At 43.7% G+C, this 25,674-nt stretch overlaps 2 protein-coding genes across 3 annotated transcripts in view; both read left to right on the top strand.

Annotated features, from left to right (window-relative positions):
• LOC127599375 (vascular endothelial growth factor D-like) overlaps positions 1-25,674 on the top strand; it is a 449,921-nt gene that overhangs the window by 416,672 nt on the left and 7,575 nt on the right. The window lies entirely within an intron of this gene.
• LOC127599422 (pirin-like) lies at positions 19,475-25,352 on the top strand. Of its 2 annotated transcripts, XM_052063392.1 has the most exons (6): positions 19,476-19,542; positions 19,612-19,696; positions 20,214-20,258; positions 24,092-24,174; positions 24,577-24,643; positions 24,728-25,352. In XM_052063392.1, the coding sequence occupies exons 2-6, from the start codon at positions 19,639-19,641 to the stop codon at positions 24,844-24,846; spliced, it is 372 nt and encodes a 123-aa protein (XP_051919352.1). In that variant the 5' UTR covers positions 19,476-19,542; positions 19,612-19,638; the 3' UTR covers positions 24,847-25,352. The 2 variants fall into 2 exon arrangements, with proteins under 2 accessions (XP_051919353.1, XP_051919352.1); XM_052063393.1 differs by lacking the exon at positions 20,214-20,258 and having other exon boundaries at positions 19,475-19,542.

Here is a 25,674-nt window from a genome sequence, read left to right on the forward strand (position 1 = left end):
AGGATACTGCGCAGAACCCTCAAGCTTCCTGGCCTCTGGTAGAGGACCCCAGCTGAATGAGGGATGGACACCACCTGAGGGGTGAGACGAGGATTTTTTTTATAGATATATATACAGTAGATATATAGATATATATTTTTCCCTGCAAGAAAAATTGAAAAACCATTTAAAAAGTCCTTATTGTATTTAGGAGACAGACACAGCACTCCATTAACTTCTATACATCATGCCACTTCCTTTACACGTCATCTTACTCTGAGTATTGCACGGAGGCATCTCTTCATTTAGTTTAACAAAGTTAAGCAGCACTTGTGATCGGCCCAAGTTACACCTGCGCGATGTGAAAGCAATTTCTGCTTCCGGTGGACTGTGACAGAACCAGAAATTTTGTCCTCACAGAAACTGTGATGTACTGTTCGGGCAATAGCAAGTACAAAATGTTACCCCCCTGATTTGGATAAAAACAAGTGAGATTTCCTGCATAATTCATATTCCACAAAGGTAAAATTAATCTGAATACCATGTTTAGACCAGTGTATGTGCATAGAATGTATGATTGTAAAGGCATTAAATATTAAAAAAGACTTCCCCTTTCAATATTCCTGCTGCATAATATATCTCCTTTCCTTTCGTAAAGGATGGTCAGAACCTTTCCTAAGCATTATTAAAATTTAGACGATCTTTGCTCCAGGTGCTACCGGCTCATCTCACTCGGTTAGGATAGGAAAGGAAAGTTCCTATGCCAAAATGATAATCCAAAAAGGGCCCCTGTTGGTGGATAATCAGGCCATGGGAGGTGTGAGTAAATTGTGAGGGGGTGTTGGCTGGAGCTAGAAATAATTTTGGTGTCCTGTCCCTGCAGTAGGTTCATTAAAAGAGCAACCAGTGTTTTCACCACCAAGGTCGGATCTTACTCTGGAGGGTAACACATACAGGCAGGTGGCTTGGACAAAATATTTCAACACTGTCAAAGCTGTGTTGTCTGTGCTCCAGTTGAAGGTACGTTATTAGCCTGGAATTCCCATCAATGCCGGCATGTGTCACAAACCCCAACCTGTAAAACAAACATGAAAAGAATAATTATTAAATACAAGAAAACAATCAAGTTTCATATCTTGTTTGAAATATCATCTCGGTAGAGATGATATTGCTGTGCACTTAAGACGACATGGAGGCAATTTGGAGTTTGTGTAACTTGGATATACAAATGATAAAATTCAATTTAATCTGTGCTGTCCATACAATATGGCTTTCTAATGCTCCCACAAGTACAAATATAAGATGATCCCTTATTACCGAATGAGACGCATATGCCCATCTATGTGCCATAAACTATTGGGGAATGGCACATAGTATGTTCTTCTAGCCACAGTCTGGCTCCATCTCTGGGCTGCAGCAGCTGGGTCACTACGGTTGAGGATTTCTCGAACTCTTTTTCTTTGTACTACAATACCATCAGCACGCAGGTATGCCCTCATCATCTGCAACAGGTTCAGAAAACAACACAATAAAGAAAGTACACTTTCACAATGAATATAATGATATATACATGAAGGGACAAGAGTATGTAGCAGAACACTTGCTTTCGAGCCTGATCTGGGAAATTGGCTCTGCAATCTTCTGACATGCTCCTCCAGGTCAACATCATGAATGGGAGTAAATCTATTTCTGGCTGAAATCTGAAAAAAACTTCATTTTTTTATGCAGGTATGAAGAGGAACAACCCAACATCCCCGTGATGGCTCTCGCTGTAAAGCCCTGAATGGTGAGCAGTTCAATTTGATCCCTTGTAATGTCAAGTGCTGGTCTTCCTCGTCTACCTAAAGTATGGAAATAAAAGGATTAAGATTTCAAGCAAATGAATCAATACGTGTTTTTTATATACTGTATACAGTACAGGCATATAGACACAGATGTACATAAAAGTACCGTATTTTCACGACTATAAGGCGCCATTAAAAATCTTAAATTTTCTCCAAAATGGACAGGACGCCTTATGGTGCGGAGCGTCCTTTATATGCGCTGAGTTCCAAAATCTGACTGACAGCCGACACGCTGTTTATATAGAGAAAAGGCGGAAGTGACTGTGGCCAGGCATGCGGGAGAGAAGTCGGCCAATCAGGGAAGGGTGGGCGTGTATATATACATATATGGAGAGGGGGAGAGAGAGAGAGAGAGAGAGAGAGAGAGAGAGAGGGAGAGAGAGAGGACAGGCAAGCTAGTCCGCCAATGGTGAAGGGTGGGCGTGTAAGTGGACGCCTCAAGCCAGTACCAACACTTGAAAAGAGTGTGGCAATGTGCATTGTTGCAAAACAACTCCGGTTTTGGTTTCTAAGAACCCCTGAAAATAAATTCGACAAAAAGACACGCCTACGAAGCTCAGTTCAAACTTAAAGCCACCGGTTATGCTTTTGGCATGCGTGCCCATCTCACAGCAGCGGTGAAAAAACAAGTCAAGCAAATGAACTCTGAGCTTGCCGTTATTCCCGGAGGCTTGACTAAAGAACTCCAACCGCTGGACATTGGCATCAACCGGGCGTTCAAAGTAAAGTTGCAAACGGCATTGGGAACAATGGATGATCGGTGGCAAACACAACTTTACAAAGAGTGAGAGGCAGCGCTTGGCGAGTTACGCCACAATACGCAACAACGAGAGGGAACGCAGCGTTTTTGATGGATTACGGTACTTGCACAATTGTTCTTTCTACACACACACGCGCTGCCACCATGTTTCGCTCTGTTCTTTACTTTCAAATGTGGGAAAGCTTCACACGAGAGAAATGTTGACTTTGCTGTTGCTACTCCTTCTTTCCGCTCGGCAATGCGTAGCAACTCACACTAGCATGTGATGCATTCAATGACAACTGAGATGTGCAGTCCTCTGCTTCTGATACAGAGGATGAGGACTTTGATGGATTTCTGGGTGATGATTGATCGAAAAACGTGAGAACATTGTACGATGGCTAAATAAAATACACCCGAACTCAGTTCTGCTTTCGTTGCCTTTTTAAAAACGTATTTTTATCTTATCTGTATGTCTTGGCATGCTACCGTATGCTTCAAGCTAACGTGTTAGAGTGCGCGCATGCATGCCGTATGTTTAAGCTGGCGTATGTTTTACCACTGTAAAACTGCGGCTATTCGTACGATGCGTCCTGTGTATGTGTAAAATACAGAAATGTCACGCATTAATGAGACTGCGGCCATTAGTACGATGCGTCGAATAGTCGTGAAAATACGGTATATGCAGCTTCAAAACCACGAGCGGCTATTTTCTCTAACCATTTTACTCAAGAAAAAAATAATTCAAACTTATAATTGAATAACTAAATGATCACTAGTTATTGCTTAAAAGTGTATAGCCATCGCGTTACTTAATAGTCTACTGATTTGCAGGAAAACCACTGGTATAAAACGACGTTTGACAGGGTGAAAGAAGGTAAGTCACAGCAAGTCGTCAGTAAAACCCGTGTGTAGTTCGAATAAAAATACATACAAAAAAGCAATGACAAAAAAATGGTAGCCATTTTACCTGTGTGCAAACGATGTGCCACATGGGAACAAACACGTCCACCATTAGGAGCGGGTCCCGCAATGACGACAGATTGGAGATCTATTAGACTTTGAATCAAATTTTGAATAGTATCAGCGCTAAACTGGTCACTAACTCTTCTTAAATTAGCAATTGAAATGTTTATCGCGCGTGCTTCACTTTCACCGGCAGACCCTTGACGACAGGCAGTCTCTATTGCCCTGCACCTTCGCCGAATACGTCTCGGGACGCTGTCCGCCATTGTTGTTCTAAAAAACTAAGTGGGAACAGAATTTCCAAAATCATGAGCCCTGACTGGTGGGATGATACTATTTTGAAACGTACAGCCAATAGTGTTGCATGTAATGCAAGTACAGTGTAATGTCACTAGCACTACAAGTGGGCACATTTATGGCCTTACATGTTCACTAGTAAGCCTCAAAATGATCTTACTAGTGAACTAGTGGGCGTTTTGCGGCTTACATGTCAACTAGTAAGCCTCAAAATGACCTTACGAGTGAACTAGTGGGCGTTTTGCGGCTTACATGTCAACTAGTAAGCCTCAAAATTATCTTACTAGTGAACTAGTGGGCGTTTTGCGGCTTACATGTCAATTAGTAAGCCTCAAAATGATCTTACTAGTGAACTAGTGGGCGTTTTGTGGCTTACATGTTCACTAGTAAGCGTCAAAATGACCTTACTAGTGAACTAGTGGGCAATATGGAATAAATACTCAAAAGGGCTTGCCTGGCAAGCCCTTTGAGTATTTATTCATCCGTGATGGTATGTAGACCAATGAGAGCACGTCCGACAGACACGTGGACTTCGGGCAGCCAATCATGATGCATTTCGAGACAAGCCCCAACAAAAACGGAGGAGAAAACTTTCAGACGCTTCGAAAGCTTTTAGGGTACATATTACTCTTGTTGTTCCACAAAATTTTGTTTTACGATTATTTTAGGCGGTAACGTTATGGTGTAAATGTCAAATACGTGGTCAATTTATCAAGATGAAGCCCGCTTAAAAATTTGCTCCAACGATTTCGGAGATGTGTCTGACTTTGACAGCAATTGCGGCAGTTCAACGCTGACAGTCGCAGTCGGGTGCAGATTTATTTCGGCAGGACATCCTAAAATCTGCCGTTTGCTCCGACAGTTCTCTGTCTGACAGTCACATTTTGTCTTATTACTCACAAGCTAATTGACATTTAAAAAAGAGTTAAAGTTAATGTTTGGAACACGATTTTGCTCTTACTGTTTGCTGCCTTAGTACGTTTGAATTATTCGCTGCCTGCATTACATGAAGTACATTTTTTAATATTCACAAGACTGTAACTGTGCATTATAAATAATGTCACATTTGCACTATGTTTTACTGGATCTACAACTAAACTAGGTCCTCGTTTCTGGGAGAGTCCACAGCACCTCCTGTATCACAACCATTCTGCCGGCACACCTTCAGCAGCACGATGTTTCTAACGGGAGCTGGAGGGTGATCAGCTTCATTGAAGAACAGGAGGAGGAGAGGCACAACGTTTGTCATTTGTGATATGTTTTTAGACTTTTCTCCTAATTAAAAAACTATGTTTTGTTAATTTCTTGATATAGTTCTTGTATTTAAATATTTTAACAATCAAATATTTTTCAACTGTGTTTTAGATATGAATTGTATGAAATAAATCAGTGAAGCCCCATTCAAATTCTACTCCATCTAATCTGCTCGATCACACTGCTGTCAACCTGCTGTAAATAATGCCTCCACATTCATGATTGTAGAAACCCCAGAACGGTAAACATGTGATTATTTTATTTTAAAATATAAGAAGCCTATGTTTTGCAATTGTGCTCATTTTCGTTGTATTGCACGACAAATATAATAGATGAGCCGGTTTGGGGACATCATCAACCAAGCTGCTGCTCCAACTGCAATGCGATATATTGTCCTGCTCTCCTAAATTCGCATCTACACCACAAATTATAACATCCTAACTGATTTAGCAACAACTGAAAATTCACATCATTATTTAGGGAGTTGCATAACTGTTGCATTATATGGTGCCCTATTAATTTTATTTAGTATAGCATACATATATAAAAGTGGAAAGATACTGCAGAGCTGTGCCATTACTCTTTATCTCTGTGTACATAATAAATAAACATCACCTACAGATACATTGGTAAAAATTGCTTGATTCCTTCTGTATACTGTAGATATTACGCAAATGGTGGTAAATAATTGTGAAAGCTCAGAATTAGGTTTTAAAGGGTTAATTCTTTGCTGGGTGGAGCTCTTATCATGGAGCCAATAGGAGGTGTCCGTCCCTCATTCAGCTAGGGTCCTCCACCAGAGGCCAGGAAGCCCGAGGGCCCCGCGCAGTACCCCCGCCGCTCCCAGCACCGCACACCTCCGGACCGAGATGTCCGACGCTGCTCCCGGGATCCGTCGCAACCACCCATCCAGTCCGGGGGTCACTGCCCCGAGCGCCCCAACCACCACAGGCACGACCGCCACCCCCACCCCCCAGGCCCTCCCCAGCCCCTCCCCGAGCCCCTGGTACCCCCCGAGCCCCCCATGCTCCCCCCTCCCGATGCCTCCACCACCTGGGACCGCCACATCCACCACAACGGCCCTCCTTCGCCCCACATCCACGACCACGACATCTGGTTGGCTCGCCACCACCGTCCCGCCAGTCTAGATCCGGAAGTCCCACAGGATCCCCGCTCCGACACCCTCCACCACCCTCGGAGGTGCCCCCCGCTCCGACCCCGGGGCCCCCAGTCCACACTCCGCACAGATGCCTCGGCAGACCACGCCAGCCACCTGGCCATGGTGCTCCACGCAGGCCCCCCCTGCCAGCATCCCACACCCCGCAGCCACGTGCCGGATCGTCCCAGGCGCCTCCCCGCACAACCCACACCCCGGGTCCTGTCCAGCGCGGCACATCCGGGCCTCGACGGCTCCGGCGCCCAAGGCCCGCTCCTGAGCAGCCAGGATGAGCGCCCCTGCGCTGTCCCCGAGGCCAGCCCCCTCCAGCCACCGATAGGACTTCTTGAGATCATCCACCTCAGCCATGGTCCGGTGGCACATCCCGCGTAGGGGCCCGCCCCCCCACGATGGTCCCCCCCCCAGCGCCCGTCCCTCAGCTCCCCACTGTCCGAGACACTCTCTGAGCACGTCACCCGCCGGAGCCCCCCCCCCCCACCCCCCCGATGCATTCATGGAGCCCGGATGTCCCATCCCGGACAGCGGCGCCCACACCCACCAGTCCCCGGCCTCCCTCCCCTCGGCCCGCGCACACAGTCTATATATATATATATATATATATATATATATATATATATATATATATATAGCTGGATAGCTCAGTTGGTAAGGTTTGGCGTACGGGAGACGGTGGTTCGCTTGGGTCCCGCTTGGGGCAAAAAATGAGCACATAACACCATCCAGTGTGGGTCCTTGGGCAAGAGCCTTCACGCTAATGCGTACCTCATACAATGATGAGAGACAATAAAATGAATGACATGCCAGCTCAGACGTCGCCCAGCCAAACAAGGTCTGCGTCAGGTGCTGGGGAACCAGAGCACCTTGATGAAAAATGGAGCGGAGATGGGCAAGATGCAATAACATGGCTCTGTTGGAATGCTACTACTCAAGCAAGCCTAGTCAGAGAGGTTACATGCAGAGAATCTGGGCTAAATGGTTACTTCAAAACCCACAGTCACGGGTGACCACGAAACAACTAGTAACTCAGTGTTCCAACATCCACAAACGGCAACTGCTGTCAAAACTTGAGATTGATGAGGTACAACGTAGGTTCCATGGAGAGGGGCCCCAGGCTGCCAGATCAGAGGAGGAGTTCATACCAGAGTGAATGCAGATGATGAGATTGGGAGTGCTGTGAATGAATGAACTGCTGAGCGAGGCAGCAACTGACCCGAAAGCCAATATCATGGCAAGAATGAAAGCTGGTAAACCTAGAAACCGATTACAACGGCTATGTGAAGTACCACCTGAAAGTCTCATGAAAAGTGTGAATGCAGCTCTGAGGGCGAACCCTACCGTAACAATCACGGAAATGAACTGATATACGCTTCAGCATCAGTGATCCTTGAGATGCTTGGCTATAAGAGCAACCATGGAAGCCATGAGATACATTACCGACCATGGAAAAGACGGTTGGAGGCTAAGATCAAGGCGGCTCAGAAAGAAGTGAGTCAATTGACGGAGGCCCAGAGAGGTGTGATGAAAAGGCCGATACCTGAGAGGTACATCCAGATGACCATACCTGAAGCACTCGAAACTGCCAAACAAAGGCTCCAAGCCTTGTCCAGCCGCCTAAAGCGGTACACGAAAGAGAATGAGGCCAGACGAATAAACAGGCTGTTCACAACACAACCTGCGAAAGTGTACGCTCAGTGGCAGGGTCCTAAAAGGTACTGGAAAGGCATATGGGAGAAGGAGGTTGCACATAACAGCAGTGCACAATGGCTGGTCTCCCTGAGAGAGGAGCACAGACACCTCCCTGAACAGAATCCAGTTACCATAACAGTGGCAGACATACAGGAAAGAGTCTCGGATATGAAGAAATGGACAGCACCAGGCCCGGACATGGTCCACACCTACTGGCTAAAGAAACTCACAGCACTCCATGAGCGTCGAGCAGCATAAACGAACCAGCTGCTGAGGGATGGGACTCACCCAGGATGGCTAACTGAAGGGCGAACGATACTGATCATGAAGGATCCCTCAAAGGGTGCAGTCGCATCCAACTATCGGCCATTAACCCGTCTCTCCACAACATGGAAGCTCATGTTGTGGCTAAGATAAGTGCACACATGGATCAATACATGAGCAAAGCACGGAAGGGCATTGGTAGAGATACCAGGGGAGCCGAACATCAGCTCCTGGTTGACAGAACAGTCGCACAAGACTGCAGATCCCGATGTACCAACCTGTGCACAGCCTGGATTGATTAAGATAAGATAAGATAAGATATCCTTTATTCGTCCCACAATGGGGAAATTTACAGCCTCCAGCAGCAAGAATGTATGTAGAAAGAAGAAAGGAGAAAGCCTATGACTCGATGCCACATACATGGATCACTGAATGCTTGATTGTGTATAAGGTGAACAGGACCCTAAGAGCCTTCTTTGCGAACTTGATGAGGATGTGGAAAACCACACTTGAAGCCAATGGCAAGCCACTTACCCAAGTGTCCATCAAATGTGGCATATACCAAGGTGATTGCACTCTCCCCATTGCTGTTCTGCATAGGACTGAACCCCCTAAGCCAAGTAATCACCAAGACAGGCCATGGATACCGCCTCAGAAATGGAGCTACGATCAGTCACCTCCTCTACATGGATGACATGTAGCTGTTTGCTAAGAGCGAAAGGGACATAGACTCCCTGATCCACACAATAAGGATCTACAGCAGCGACATCGGGATGTCATTCGGGCTGGAGAAATGTAGTCGGATGGTGACTAAGAGAGGAAGCGTAGTCCGTACTGAAGGGGTCCTCACTCCCTGAAGGAACAATAGCAGACATTGAGGACAGCTACAAGTACCTCGGTATACCACAAGCCAATGGCAACCTCGAACTGGCAACAAGGAAAGCGGCTACGGCCAAATACCTCCAGCGAGTGAGGCAAGTCCTAAGAAGCCAGCTCAATGGCAAGAATAAGACCCAGGCAATAAACAGCTATGCCCTGCCAGTGATCAGATATCCTGGAGGAAAAATAAGGTGGCCAGAGGAAGAGATTCAGACCACGGATGTTAAGACCCGAAAGCTCATTACCATGCATGGAGGGTTCCATCCCAAATCCAGCACCCTGAGACTGTACGCAAGCCGAAAGGAAGGAGGCCGGGGACTAGTGAGTGTGAGAGCCACTGTCCAGGATGAAACATCCAAGCTCCACAAATACATCAAGGAGAAGGCACCAACGGATGATGTACTCAGAGAATGTCTCAGACAATGGGGAACAGAAGATGAGGTGCTGGAAGAGGGACCATCATGGGAGGACAAGCCCCTACACGGGATGTACCACCGGACAATAACTGACGTGGCCAATCTCAAGAAGTCCTATCAGAGTTCTAGAGAGGGCTGGCCTGAAGGACAGCACAGAGGCACTCATCCTGGCTGCTCAGGAGCAGGCCCTGAGCACCAGAGCCATTGAGGCCTAGATATACCACACCAGCCAAGACCCAAGGTGTAGGTTGTGCAAAGAGGCACCTGAGACGATCCAACACATAACTGCAGGGTGTAAGATGCTGGCAGGGAAAGCCTATATGGAACGCCATAACCAGGTGGCTGGCATAGTCTACCGAAACATCTGTGCGGAGTATGGACTGGAAACCCCAAGGTCAAAATGGGAAACGCCTCCAAAGGTGGTGGAGAATGACAGAGGGAAGATCCTCTGGGACTTCCAGATCCAGACTGACAAGATGGTAATGGCGAACCAACCAGATATCGTGATCATAGATAAATGGCAGAGGAAAGCCGTTGTAGTGGATGTAGCGGTCCCAAGTGATGGAAACATCAGAAAGAAGGAACACGAGAAACTCGAGAAATACCAAGGGCTCAGAGAGGAGCTGGAGAGAGCCTGGAAGGTAAAGGTGACAGTCGTGCCTGTGGTGGTCGGAGCACTCGGGGCAGTGACCCCCCAAACTAGATGATGAGTGGTTGCAACAGATCCCGGGAACAACATCGGACATCTCAGTCCAGAAATGTGCAGTGCTGGGAACAGCAAGGATACTGCGCAGAACCCTCAAGCTTCCTGGCCTCTGGTAGAGGACCCCAGCTGAATGAGGGATGGACACCACCTGAGGGGTGAGACGAGGATTTTATTTTATAGATATATATACAGTAGATATATAGATATATATTTTTCCCTGCAAGAAAAATTTAAAAGCCATTTAAAAAGTCCTTATTGTATTTAGGAGACAGACACAGCACTCCATTAACTTCTATACATCATGCCACTTCCTTTACACGTCATCTTACTCTGAGTATTGCACGGAGGCATCTCTTCATTTAGTTTAACAAAGTTAAGCAGCACTTGTGATCGGCCCAAGTTACACCTGCGCGATGTGAAAGCAATTTCTGCTTCCGGTGGACTGTGACAGAACCAGAAATTTTGTCCTCACAGAAACTGTGATGTACTGTTTGGGCAATAGCAAGTACAAAATGTTAGCCCCCTGATTTGGATAAAAACAAGTGAGATTTCCTGCATAATTCATATTCCACAAAGGTAAAATTAATCTGAATACAATGTTTAGACCAGTGTATGTGCATAGAATGTATGATTGTAAAGGCATTAAATATTAAAAAAGACTTCCCCTTTCAATATTCCTGCTGCATAATATATCTCCTTTCCTTTCGTAAAGGATGGTCAGAACCTTTCCTAAGCATTATTAAAATTTAGACGATCTTTGCTCCAGGTGCTACCGGCTCATCTCACTCGGTTAGGATAGGAAAGGAAAGTTCCTATGCCAAAATGATAATCCAAAAAGGGCCCCTGTTGGTAGATAATCAGGCCATGGGAGGTGTGAGTAAATTGTGAGGGGGTGTTGGCTGGAGCTAGAAATAATTTTGGTGTCTTGTCCCTGCAGTAGGTTCATTAAAAGAGCAACCAGTGTTTTCACCACCATGGTCGGATCTTACTCTGGAGGGTAACACATACAGGCAGGTGGCTTGGACAAAATATTTCAACACTGTCAAAGCTGTGTTGTCTATGCTGCAGTTGAGGTACGTTATTAGCCTGGAATTCCCATCAATGCCAGCATGTGTCACAAACCCCAACCTGTAAAACAAACATGAAAAGAATAATTACTAAATACAAGAAAACAATCAAGTTTCATATCTTGTTTGAAATATCATCTCGGTAGAGATGATATTGCTGTGCACTTAAGACGACATGGAGGCAATTTGGAGTTTGTGTAACTTGGATATACAAATGATAAAATTCAATTTAATCTGTGCTGTCCATACAATATGGCTTTCTAATGCTCCCACAAGTACAAATATAAGATGATCCCTTATTACCGAATGAGACGCATATGCCCATCTATGTGCCATAAACTATTGGGGAATGGCACATAGTATGTTCTTCTAGCCACAGTCTGGCTCCATCTCTGGGCTGCAGCAGCTGGGTCACTACGGTTGAGGATTTCTCGAACTCTTTTTCTTTGTACTACAATACCATCAGGACGCAGGTATGCCCTCGTCATCTGCAACAGATTCAGAAAACAACACAATAAAGAAAGTACACTTTCATAATGAATATAATGATATATACATGAAGGGACAAGAGTATGTAGCAGAACACTTGCTTCCGAGCCTGATCTGGGAAATTGGCTGTGCAATCTTCTGACATGCTCCTCCAGGTCAACATCATGAATGGGAGTAAATCTATTTCTGGCTGAAATCTGAAAAAAACTTCATTTTTTTTATGCAGGTATGAAGAGGAACAACCCAACATCCCCGTGATGGCTCTCGCTGTAAAGCCCTGAGTGGGGAGCAGTTCAATTTGATCCCTTGTAATGTCAAGTGCTGGTCTTCCTCGTCTACCTAAAGTATGGAAATTAAAGGATTAAGGAATTCAAGCAAATGAATCACTACGTGTTTTTTATATACTGTATACAGTACAGGCATATAGACACAGATGTACATAAAAGTATATGCAGCTTCAAAACCACGAGCGGCTATTTTCTCTAACCATTTTACTCAAGAAAAAAATAATTCAAACTTATAATTGAATAACTAAATGATCACTAGTTATTGCTCAAAAGTGTATAGCCATCGCGTTACTTAATAGTCTACTGATTTGCAGGAAAACCACTGGTATAAAACGACGTTTGACAGGGTGAAAGAAGGTAAGTCACAGCAAGTCGTCAGTAAAACCCGTGTGTAGTTCGAATAAAAATACATACAAAAAAGCAATGACAAAAAATGGTAGCCATTTTACCTGTGTGCAAACGATGTGCCACATGGGAACAAACACGTCCACCATTAGGAGCGGGTCCCGCAATGATGACAGATCGGAGATCTATTCGACTTTGAATCAAATTTTGAATAGTATCAGCGCTAAACTGGTCACTAACTCTTCTTAAATTAGCAATTGAAATGTTTATCGCGCGTGCTTCACTTTCACCGGCAGACCCTTGACGACAGGCAGTCTCTATTGCCCTGCACCTTCGCCGAATACGTCTCGGGACGCTGTCCGCCATTGTTGTTCTAAAAAACTAAGTGGGCACAGAATTTCCAAAATCATGAGCCCTGACTGGTGGGATGATACTATTTTGAAACGTACAGCCAATAGTATTGCATGTAATGCAAGTACAGTGTAATGTCACTAGCACTACAAGTGGGCACATTTATGGCCTGACATGTTCACTAATAAGCCTCAAAATGATCTTACTAGTGAACTAGTGGGCACATTTATGGCCTTACATGTTCACTAGTAAGCGTCGAAATGATCTTACTAGTGAACTAGTGAGCGTTTTGTGGCTTACACGTTCACTAGTAAGCATCAAAATGACCTTACTGGTGAACTAGTGAGCGTTTTGTGGCTTACATGTTCAATAGTAAGCGTCAAAATGATCTTACTACTGAACTAGTGGGCGTTTTGTGGCTTACATGTTCACTAGTAAGCCTCAAAATGATCTTACTAGTGAACTAGTGGGCGTTTTGTGGCTTACATGTCAACTAGTAAGCCTCAAAATGATCTTACTAGTGAATTAGTGGGCACATTTATGTCCTTGCATGTTCACTAGTAAGCGTCAAAATGATCTTACGAGTGAACTAATGGGCGTTTTGCCGCTTACATGTCAACTGGTAAGCCTCAAATGATCTTACTAGTGAACTAGTGGGCGTTTTGTGGCTTACATGTTCACTAGTAAGTTTCAAAATGACCTTACTCGTGAACGAGTGAGCGTTTTGTGGCTTACATGTTCACTCGTAAGCATCAAAATTACCTTACTTGTGAACTAGTGGGCGTTTTGTGGCTTACATGTTCACTAGTAAGTTTCAAAATGACCTTACTCGTGAACGAGTGAGCGTTTTGTGGCTTACATGTTCACTCGTAAGCATCAAAATTACCTTACTTGTGAACTAGTGAGCGTTTTGTGGTTTACATGTTCACTAGTAAGCCTCAAAATGTTCTTACTAGTGAACTAGTGGGCGTTTTGTGGCTTACATGTTCACTAGTAAGCCTCAAAATGTTCTTACTAGTGAACTAGTGGGCGTTTTGTGGCTTACATGTCAACTAGTAAGCCCAAGGGTGGGTGAGACGAGAATTTTTTTTTTTCCAGGCCCTGATTGACTGTTGTGTTCTTGAGATACAGCACAAACATTGTTGATTACTTCAGCGTTCATCCTTTCCCTATGGAATGCAATGTTAACGGAGTGGTGGCTTGCTGACATGGTGATGCACTGCAGTTCCAAAAAACAATGGCGGAGCCGCCCGGGTTTGCAACAGAAAAAAAAAACAAGCAGCCAACACCTGCCCCAAAAGATGTTTGTGAGAAATATAACAACAAAAAAAGTCACCGATCAAAAAGCACGGAGACTATGTTTATATGCAGACGTACTATATGCTCTTGCATGCTTGACATTTTCAATACCAGGTTGGTCATATTTTTTTTTTACAAAGAAAACACCTTTATTTCAGCCTTGTAACAAGACTGTACTGTGTTATGGCTGCTTCATCATCGCCTTCGTGAGTCATTATGAGTACAAATATTTTTATTTGTTGATATTTCTCTCTTAATACACTGTATGATACATTTTAACTGCGTTTGATCATTTAAAAAATGTGTTAAAACACAGTAAAAACATGTTTTTAAAACGTTCTGGAAATGATTTTATAACTTGCCTACGGTGTGTAAATTGAAGGAAACAACTGTAACATTCGTTCATCTATTTTCTATATTGCTCATGAGAGTCACAGGTGACCTGGATCCTATCCGAGCTCAATCCCGATGATAGGCATGATAAACCCTGGACTGGTCGCCTCTCTGTTGCAGGGCACTATATGCCCATTTATTATGGTAAAGCCAAGCTTATACAAATCAACACTCCTCACAACCAATCAACAATGGGGTGCATGAAAATAACAATTATTCACTTTGCCAGAACACAGCAAATAATGAGAGGTATTGTGTTGAGGCACAGGAACTCTTATTTTGTTAAGTTGTGCCTGCTTAATAATACAAATAGCCCTTTTAGGGAAATAAGACATTTTTACTTTAACTTTGGTAAACAGTAGTTGTCTTTTTTCCCTTACTTAAACAAACACAAAACACTAATTTTACCAAAATAAATACTAAACATGAAAACAAAAATATCCTTTTCATGTGTACAATTCCCCTTTTCAAATCCCCTCTTAAGTCACTTAAAAATATATCAGAAGAGGAGTTAAGAACCATTTTCAATACTGACACAAGGAGCACAGGAATGTGCAGTGCTGTTCTTCCACTATAAGTGAATGCAATGTCTGAGGCATGCCAATATTATTTGAGGACGCCATTGTGACGTTCATTTACCTTGCGGTGTTCTTGTTCGTCAGCGACCGGGCGTTTAACAACGCGATCCTTGTGGAAGTAGCAATGGGTAGGATTGCCTCTGTCGATAGCCGAGCCCGGGGGAATTCCCTCAAAAGGTTACGCTGGATTCCTCCCCGAGAAAGGCCCGCAGGGTAAAAATGCCGTGGCGCGTTGGAACGAACGCGGAAGAGATCAGCCGGCAGGTTAGCCAAGAACGGAGGTAGCGTCTTTTCACCACTGTCTTGCCAAAACGCGGCCGAATCTCCGACGTGTTGTTGAATCAATAACAACGATCGGCGATCATAAACCAACCGAGACGCTGTTAGGGAGGTAACAAGCATGGCGAAAAGTTAAAAAAAAAAAAAAAAAAACGAAATGGCAGGAGCGTCGCCGAACACACTGGCGCACAAGCGGCCATCTTCTGTTCTGCTGTTAAACAGCTGCAAAGAACCCCGGGTAGACGGGAGCACAACTGCAAACAATCGAAACCTCCCGCGATTCGTTTTGTCTAAATTGTCTGTGTGCGGCTCTCCTGGGCTGAAGCTGTGAGCACACTATGGCGTCGCGCATGCGTCTGTTTCCGGACACAATCCGCCATTTTGAATGCGTGCGTATTGGGATAGACGCGTGCTGACGGTTATATATGGGCACACCTTAAATTCAAATGGGCCAATCAGCATATCGTATATGCTGACGCTTAGGTATGGGCACACCTTCAATTCAAATGAGCCAATCAGCGCATCGTATATGCTGACGCTTATATGGGCACACCTTCATTTCAGAGGAGCCAATCAGCGCATCGTTATCGCCACATGCCTTCCTCAGACAGGGTCTCCAGTTAGTCAAACATTATACACACAAAGTCGCGCTGCTGCGGTCCTCTGCATTACATCTGTTAGTGCACGCAAAGAATACAACGGATAATTTTAACAAGCGATCGCGGTAATGCGCAGATTATAGTCCAAACATATAAAATGTATAACATAAAAATCACTTGATAATTTTTTATTTGATACAATTTGCCGAGGGTCTGGACAGAGAAGGCTCGTTCAGAGGAGGTCGGCGGTCCGGTCGTGGATCGCTGTCAGCCAGTTGAGGAAGACTGCTTTAGGCAAAACATGTACTACAGCAACTGGTTTGGCATGTGTTGGCATCACAGGGAAGACTCCATTAGTGAAATGGAGGAGCTATCTTGGTAATGGTTGGTATCCTAAGTCAAGCCATTTGACAGCCACAGTGTTGGATTCACCTGGCGCTTTAAGAGGGGCGGGGCTGCCACTGACAGGCGACCATTCGCGCGAGGTATAAAAAGCAAAATCGCATTATGTTGCGTTAGTGAATACACTCCCTTCGTCGTCGGCATGGCCCAATGGTAAGCTACGCTTGTACTTTTATTTAACAGAAATCTAAAGTTAGCTTTAGATTGATCGTGACCGGTGGCTTTGTTTGTCTGCTTTGCATTATGTCCGTTGTGCTTTGTTTGTAAACACAGTCAGTTACCGCTCGCAATCGGCAATGTAAACAGCTTGGGCTAAAGTGTTGTTAAAACAGTGGTGTCTTTATTTAACTCATTATGCATAGTTTTCATGTTTGTCCAGCCGTAATTTGATTTTGAACGAAGTACATTGCGTTGCAGCTGGGCTTAATCATGCCGGCGCTCCACTTCCGGTTTGGAGTGAATCACTAACACGCATTTCAATTGATACATTTATTAAAGACTCAAATGTTTAAACTCATTTCGATAATGTGTACACAATACCCTTGTATTTCAAACTACAGGGTCAGGCAAAATGATCTGACACATTTAAGTACACAAAGTAAAGAAATAAAAAAGTGTTTTTATTTTCAAAAAGTACATACAATGCCATTTTCATGTAATGCCATTTTGCTTTGTTTCTTAATGCCATTTCTCCCCCCCCCCCCCCCCCATTTCTTTTTCATCTGCTGCCATGAATTGGACTGGTGAGCATCACACTTTCATTGTGGAAATGTTTATCAAAACAAACAAATATGTATGTAACTGCGACACAACGAGCGTTCCGTTTGCATTTCAATCTTGGTAGACATGATCCCGTACCAGCTTAAAACACGATTTTGTTCTGGGTTACCAACTTCAGAGCTACTGGATCTGCATTGAAACGAATATCAACCGGCTGACTTCGCAACGCCAGAACTCCACTTATTTTTTAAAACCTGATGAAACAGAATGGCATTATATCTACTTTTCAAAAATAAAAATAAAAAATGGTTTCTCTACTTAATTTGCCTTTTATTTAACCTACAAATGTGTCAGATCATTTTGCCTGACCCTGTACAACATGGGTGCCCATTACGTCGATCAGGATCGACCGGTAGATTGCAAACTGGTCCCAAGTTGATCGCGAGGGGTGTAGAGAAGGAAAAAAAACAAACGACAATTTGTGTGTCTTTGTGCATGTTAGTAATATATATTTTTGTGTTAATGTACACTGCACCCTAATCATCACATCAGACTCATTTTCACAAAATAAAATAAAATAAAGCAGGTAAATCTTTAACCGACGAAGTTGTTAGCGCTCAGTAGTCTGCAATTGCAGCTTGTGATCCGAGCTGTTGTGCTATATCTTTTATCGTTATCATTATTCTCCACCAGAACTAAACATAATTTTTAAAACATAATGTAACAGAATGGCATTATATGTACTTTTCCAAAATAAAAACACTATTTTGTTTCTTTACTTTGTTTGCCTTTTATTTAACCTACAAATGTGTCAGATCATTTTGCCTGAGCCTGTTCTTGTTTGATTTTGTACTTGATCAAAGTGCTCACTCACCGTGGACAGAACTCAACTCAACTGTATTTATACAGCACTTTAAAACAACCACCGCTGTATACAAGCACTGGACATGGAGCAAATATAATCCATACAATAAATAAGACAGTAGAAAGCACAAAATCAATGAAACGAAAAAAAATCTCAAGTCCTAAACGTTGCTGAGTGAATAGCCAAAGAATGAAAATTCGTTTTAAGACGAGTTTGACAGATGGGCAGCAAGGGGCCTTGTCAAATGTACAGTGGAAGGTCATTCCAAAGACGGGGAGGGACCAGCGATATAAAGGCTCAATCCTCTCTTAGCCCCAGGTAACTTTGAATAGTGTCTACTCTGCAGATGTGAGGCACCGGGCAGGTGAATAGAGGTGGAGGAGCTCAGAGAGGTAAGGTCAGGTGTGGCTATATTCAGATTTGAAAACAAATAATAGAATAGTAAAATGAACTCTAAAATGCATTGAGAGCCAGTGAAGGGATGCAAGATTAGGAGCGGTGTGCTCCCTTTTGAGTACCAGTCAAGAGGTGAACAGCAGCATTTTGGACCAACTGGAGATGCATAATGGAGGACTGGTTGATCGCAAAGTAACGTTCATCACAGTAATCCAGCCGAAATGTGAAGGCTTGAATTACTGTTTCAAAGGGCTGTTGAAAAAGGAGAGGCTTTACTTTAGCCAGCTGCCTAAATTGAAAAAATGTTGAATTTAACAACAGCACCAATTTGCCGATCCACTTTGAAATCACTGTACAGTTTGAGACTGTTGACTTTAGATAAGTAGTCAGCAGGCCCAAGTCAGCAAGAATGGTATGTAAGGGCCACTGGGACCAAACATCATCACTTCTCCTTGCTTTTCATTGAAATTGAAGAAATGCAACTCCATCCTCTAAACAGGATAAACGTGACGTCAGTGAGAAAGCATCTTTTTGGCTCAGCGGGAAATAGATCCTTAAGATGGAACCCAGAGGGAGCAGATTCAATCAGAGCAACTGAGGCGCCAGAATTGAACCTTGTGGAACACCACATTACAATGGGGCAGTTCGTGACTCCGAGCAACCAAGGCTAACGCAAAAAGTTGTGTCAGCTAAATAGGACATAAACCACTCAAATGACATGAAAACTAATGCCCACCTTGTGCTGCTAACGAGCAGATAGAATGATGTGACCCACCGTAAGTATAGAATCAATAGTTTTAAATAGTACACGTGGTTTGTGACGATAAGCCCAAATTAGGTTTTATAAATGTTTTCTTTTTGCCTCTTGAATGATGATCAGGTTGGTATTCCCGGCAGTCTTTCTGAAATATTGTTAAGTGGCCTGCAGCTTGTTCTTTTTCCAAATACTATGTCTTAGTTTAATCAAGTGACCAAAGTTTCTACTTGCCTGACTTTACGCCTGTACAGAACACTGGATTGTGACTTCTGTGTGTGTGTGTGCGTGTGGGGGCGCGCCCAGTGGATGACTGCAGGAAGGGGAGTGGTTCATCCTGAGATGCCCATGTCTGAGGAACCCTTGGTGGGTTTGCAGCTGTGGGTGAACCTGTCCAGGCAGAATAAGATGGTGCAACCAGCCTATCAGGAATTGCAGAGCTCAGATATCCCCAAAGTGACTCACGGTGGGTCACTGTGGCTGTGATATCGGAGAAGCCTTAGGAGCAAAGGTTTCTGCTTGTGTCTCTTCTATAGAGTGTGTTCCATTGGTTTGCATATTGATTTATGCCGTATTGCAGTCCAAGGTCTACACAAGGACACCAACAATGTATTTGGATTTTGTGCTGAAGATTGGAGCCCAACATGTACAGCCAGTTCCATCAGGTAAATAATAGTCATAAGGTATATTGAATGTATGGAAGAGGTTTGGTTATTGAAATCGTTCTGCTGTGGTCCATAGAAAATAATTTAAAAAATTAATCGGATGACTGACTAAATAGCCGATTATGGCCCTTCAACCATTAACCAGAATAGTCGGCTAAATAGGGATGTTATTTTATGCATTGTGATTAAATATCTACCTTTTTTAAATGAACCGGCCTCTTAATTGGTCATCTATATTTTTCTCTGCTAAAAATCGTCCTCGGCCTCAAAATATCCAGATTGGTTGGGCCCTAGTTTCTACCAAATGGAGAAGTATTGGGCTTTAAAATATATAAAAAAAAGAATTTTGTAGGTCAGTTTTTCACATATTTGGCTATCAAATGAGTAATGTGTTAATATTTGTTATGTTTATTCTACACTTAGATGATCCATGCATTATAAAGGGAACAACAGTATCTCTACTTTTGTTCGGCACATGCAAGCCGTACCACTTAAATAATTGTTTGAATTTTCATAGGATGGACTGCCTTCATTTACACTCTCTCAGGAACCATTCATGTTGGTGAGTCCTGGACTTTAAACAAGAACGACTCTTGTTTTATTTCTGTCATGTAACATTTTCTTCTTAACATGGAATCAAAATTAATAGTGCCCGGACAACCCCCTTTTAGGCTCACCTGCAATTATAGGTGAAAATCTGAGATATGGAGACCACATCAAAAAATATTTTGGGAATGGTTTCACTGAAGGATGGGCGAGTACCGATACAGGTATTGTTTTTTTGTTTGTCCATGGTGAGAGATGCCCTTGCAGGTGAGGGCATACTTATTGCTCCCCCGGCTCTATTCCTTTACTTTCAAGTTTACCCCTGTGGACGAGACGATAGCCTCCTGCCTTCAGGTGGGGAGATGGGCTCCGAATGTTGTTTGTGCCTATGCACCTAACAGCAGTTCAGAGTACCGAACCTTCTTGGAGTCATGGAAGCGGTTGGTGGAGAGCACCCACTCTGGGGACTCCCTTGTTTTTTTGGGGGACTTCAATGCTCAATGGGCAGCGACGATGAGACCTGGAATGGCATGTTTGGGACATGTCTGACGAGCACTCTCCTATTTCTGTGGTTGTGGTCACCGAGGTGGTTAAAAAGCTCCTCAGTGGCAAAACTGCAAATGTGGATGAGATCTGTCCAGCGTTCCTAAAAGCTCTGTATGTTGTGGGGCTGTCCTTGTTAATATGCCTTTGCAGCATCTCATAGACATTGGGGACAATGCCTCTGGAATAGTAGCACGGGGGCTTGGTTCCTCTTTGTTAGAAGGGGGACCAGAGGGTGTAGTCCAAATACACGGCGCTCACAATCTTACCCTCCCTGGTAAAGTCTATTCAGCGGTGTTGGAAAAGAGGGTACCGTGAGAAGTTGAATATTGGATTTAGGAGGAGCATGTGGTTTTTGTTATGGCCGTGAAGTCGAGGACCAGCTCTTCGCCCTCGGCAGGTGCTCTATGGACTTGGAGAAGAAGTTCGACCATATACCCCAGAGGATCTTGAGGGGGGTGATCTAGAATGCCCCAGCATGGGCTGCTCGATCCATGTACATATGGTGTCAGAGTTTGGTCTGCATTGACGGAGGTAAGTCGGATTAGTTTCCATTAAAAGGTGGACTCCGACAATGCTGCCCTTTGTCAGCAATTGTGTTCATAAACTTGACAGGATTTCTAGGTGCAGTCAAGATGTTTAGGGGGTCCGGTTTGTTGACCACAAGTATTACATTTCTGCTTTTTGCAAATCATTTGGTGCTGTTGGTGTGGAGTGTAAAGTGATTGGAATAAGAATCAGCACCTCCAAATCGAAGGCCATGGTCTTCAGCCGGAAAAGGATGCAGTGCCCTCTCAGGGTCAGGGATGTGAGATCCTAGGCCAAATGGAGGATTTGGGGTCTGGTTCACAAGTGAAAATTGAATGGAGATCAACAGGTGCATCGATGCAGTGTCAACAGTGATGCGATTTAGTGTAGCGTCAGCAATGACGTGGACTATGTATCAGTGTGTCGTGATGAAGAAGGAGCTTTGCCGAAAGACAAAGCTCTTGATGTTCAGGTCATTCTAAGTTCCTACTCTCACTCATGGTGAATGAAAGAACAAGATCCTGGATACAAGCTGACCGAAATTACTTTCCACGACAGGGTCTCCGTGCTCTCCTTTAGAGATAGTGTGAGACGCTCGGTTATCCGGGAGGGACTCGGTCGACCTGCTACTACTCCGTACTGAGAGGAGCCAAATGAAGTTGCTTGGGCACTTTGTTGTTGTTCCTCTTGTACGCCTCCATGGTGAGGTGTCTTACTGGGAGGACTGGGAGGACCAGGATGACTCGGTACACGCTGGAGAGACTGACTTAGGAATGCCTTAGGGATTCCCCAGCCAGAGCAGGATGGAGTCGCAAGAGAAAGGGAAAACTGCTAAATCTTCTGACCCCATGACCCCACCTCAGATGAGCAGAAGAAAATAGATTAATGGGTGGACAGCAAAATACTACAGGGCTTTGCAAATTAAGCTCCTTAACCGACTTCAATATAATTCCTTGATACCCGCAAAAGAGTGATTTCACAGATATTGTATGCATGTTCCTAGGGGTTCACTGTATAACTTCAGATGTCATAGCTACCTTTTAAAGATTCTACCTTTCATGTGAGTTGTCCTGTTTGCGCTTGATCTGGTTTTGTGTGAGAGACAAAACACTTTTACACAAAAGCTGCTATTTCCAGTGAGACATCTATTCCTCCCTCCAAAAATGTCAAATGTTTTATTAGTGACAAGCAAGCCTTTCTTAGATTGGGCAAAATTGCTCTCAGATGTGTTTATGAACCCAAAACAATAGGCATTTGACTTTAATCGCATTAAGATAAGATAAGATAAGATATCCTTTATTTGTCCCACAATGGGGAAATTTACAGCCTCCAGCAGCAAGAATGTATGTAGAAAGAAGAAGAGAAATAAAACAACAACAACAAACATCTTTCAATTAAATAAATAAATAAATTCAATTAAATATGAACACAAATGGATAAATCGCAGTACTATTTACAATTTACCTTCACATCATTTAATTATTATTATTATTATGATTGTTATTTTTTATTCATCAGCCTGACAGCAGTCGGTAGGAACGAGCGTCGGTATCTCTCCTTCTTGCAGCGTGGGTGTAACAGTCTCTGGCTGAAGGAGCTACCAAGTGCTGTCAGGGCGGGCTGGAGGGGTGGGAGGGACTGGCCATCATAGCTTTTAGCTTAGTTAGCATCCGTCTGTTGCCCACCTCCTCCAGAGTGTCAAGGGAGCAACCCAGGACAGAACTGGCCTTCCTGACCAGTCGCTCCAGTCTCTTTCTGTCCCGGGCCGAGATGCTGCCTGACCAGCAGACAATGCCATAATAGATGGCCGAGGCCACCACCGAGTTATAGAACGTCTTAAGGAGTGACCCCTGAACCCCAAAAGACCTCAGTTTCCTGAGTAGGAAGAGTCGGCTCTGTCCTTTCCTAATCAGGGTGTCCGTGTTTGTGGACCAGTCCAGTTTGTCGTTGAGAAGAACACCAAGGTACTTGTAGGAGGTCACCCTCTCTATGTCCATACCCTGGATGTTCATCGGTGCTGGTGAGGACTTTTTCCTGCAGAAATCCACAACCAACTCCTTAGTTTTCCTCGGGTTGATCTGGAGGAGATTCTGCTGGCACCAGTCCACAAAGTCCTTTGTCAGTCCCCTGTACTCACGATCATCCCCTTCTGTAATGAGGCCAACAATCGCAGAGTCATCGGAGAACTTCTGAAGGTGGCAGTTTGGAGTGTCATGTCTGAAGTCCGAGGTGTAGAGGATGAACAGGAATGGAGCCAGAACAGTCCCCTGCGGCGCTCCAGTGCTGCAGAGAAGCTGGTCCGACTCACAGCTCTGCAATCTCACGTACTGCGGCCGATTTGTGAGGTAATCTACGATCCATGCTGTGAGATGGTGGTCCACTCTGGCGTTCTGTAGTTTGCCTCCCAGCAAATTGGGCTGGATGGTGTTGAAGGCACTGGAGAAATCAAAGAACATGATTCTCACAGTGCTCCCAGCCTTCTCCAAGTGTGACAGCACTGAGTGGAGGAGGTAGATAATGGCGTCTTCCACGCCGATGCCAGGCTGATAGGCAAACTGCAGCGGGTCCAGTGACGGGCTCACCAGCGGTCGAAGGTGGGCGAGGATGAGTCTCTCCAGCGTCTTCATCAGGTGAGACGTCAGCGCCACCGGTATTAGCGTCCAACACCACATGTTCATGGGCACAATAACAATGAGTCAAATACTTGTCACTTGGATCATTTTTGGGGATCAATTTAATGAGACTGAGATGTTCCAGTTGAACATTGTTCTCTTGAAGGCCCTGATGACGAGCAGCAGAAGGTGGAGCCCCGTCACACGGTGGTTTTTGGAGATGGGGACAGTGTTCGATTTGAAAACAAGGTAAGAGATACTTTATATCACAGGTGTCGAACTCAAAGCCCAGGGGCCATATCTGCCCCGCCACCTCATTTTATGTGGCCCGCAAAAGCAGATCAAACATGTGAACTTCCATGATCCTTTCTAAAATGTCTACCAAAATTCTCATAATTTAAAATATCATATGTAATAAATAAGAGATATATTCTAAGCATTTTCTTGTTGCCAAATCCCTCATGATAGTAACTTAAACAATAGTTAAATCAGCAGCTATTCTTGACTTCTTTATATGGATTCAGTCAGAACGGCCCTCCAAGTGAAAGGCTAACTAAAATGTGGCCCGCGCCAAAAATGATTTTGACACCCCTGCTCTATATACTCTCTGTGTCATTCTACTTCAGTCCACTTCTTTTATTTTCTCTTCAGGGTTCCGACATTTGCCATTTTGTCCTGATAGCTGGAGAACCCATCAATGAGCCTGTGGTGAAGCACGGTACGTATGTTCATTTGTTTGTCGACAACATTCCGATGTGTGTATACTAAATGGAACAAATGGCTTCATGTGTTTGCTCTTCAGGTCCATTTGTAATGAACACGCAGGAAGAGATCAACCAGGCTATCAGTGATTATAGAAATGGTCAAAATGGCTTTGAGCGAGCCTTAAACTGGCGATCTCAGATCCGAGATTCTCTTTAACCATTATGTTGTACAAAATATATTGTTTGTTGCTTGCATCTATTTTTGAAATCTTCTTTTGGTCATAAAGTACATTTACATTTTAAATTCCATTTTATTAGAGCAACAACACTAGCACAGTAGTTTTTCAACCTTTCTATGCCGTGTGCTGTCTGAAAATAATATTCTCGCTCTCGAAGTGCTACCACAATTACCAACATCAAGTGTTCCAAAAAAATGTTTTATTTCTAAAAGGTTTATTTAATATTGCTGCAAGCTATTTTAATGTCATGTATATTTTGAACATTAACTCTACACTTAAGAAAATGCCAACAAAACAAAATTACTTATAAATAATGATTCATTTAAAATGCTTAGCGCGTAAAAGGTGAATTAAAAACTGCACCTAAACAAACAGTCCTAAAAGATTACAAGTAAATATATTGTCCTAACAAGTCAAATACAACTGAACTGTCCATAACAAATATATTGAATATTCAACATAAATAAAGGTTTGTCCATTTAAATCAGTTACCGGTATTCTTTTGCAATTCCCCTGAAGGACGGTGCATCCAACATTGTCTTGAACATTTTTTATGTGTTAAAATATAATAATATAGAACTAAAAGAAATTCTAATTTTACTAAATGTGTCATTTCTCAACTGCATTATGGAAGTTTAATTAATTCTTTATTCTGTCTTGTATTAGTCCTCACTTGATTTTGGGGTTGGGGGGGGGCAGGGGTTTACTTATTAATAATATTAAAGTTGTATTGAATTCAGGACACTTACAACTGATAATTTGATGACTCTTACTGTGTGTTGTCCTTTATATCGGAAATTGTTCAA

This window comes from Hippocampus zosterae, chromosome 4 (assembly GCF_025434085.1).
Source record: "Hippocampus zosterae strain Florida chromosome 4, ASM2543408v3, whole genome shotgun sequence".
Taxonomy (NCBI): domain Eukaryota; kingdom Metazoa; phylum Chordata; class Actinopteri; order Syngnathiformes; family Syngnathidae; genus Hippocampus; species Hippocampus zosterae.

Coding starts and splice junctions, on each gene's coding strand:
- LOC127599422 (XM_052063392.1), top strand. CDS start 19,639: ATGTATTTGGATTTTGTGCTGAAGATTGGAGCCCAACATGTACAGCCA. Junction 19,697..20,213: donor TGTACAGCCAGTTCCATCAG/GTAAATAATAGT, acceptor GAATTTTCATAG/GATGGACTGCCTTCATTTAC. Junction 24,175..24,576: donor GTGTTCGATTTGAAAACAAG/GTAAGAGATACT, acceptor TTTTCTCTTCAG/GGTTCCGACATTTGCCATTT.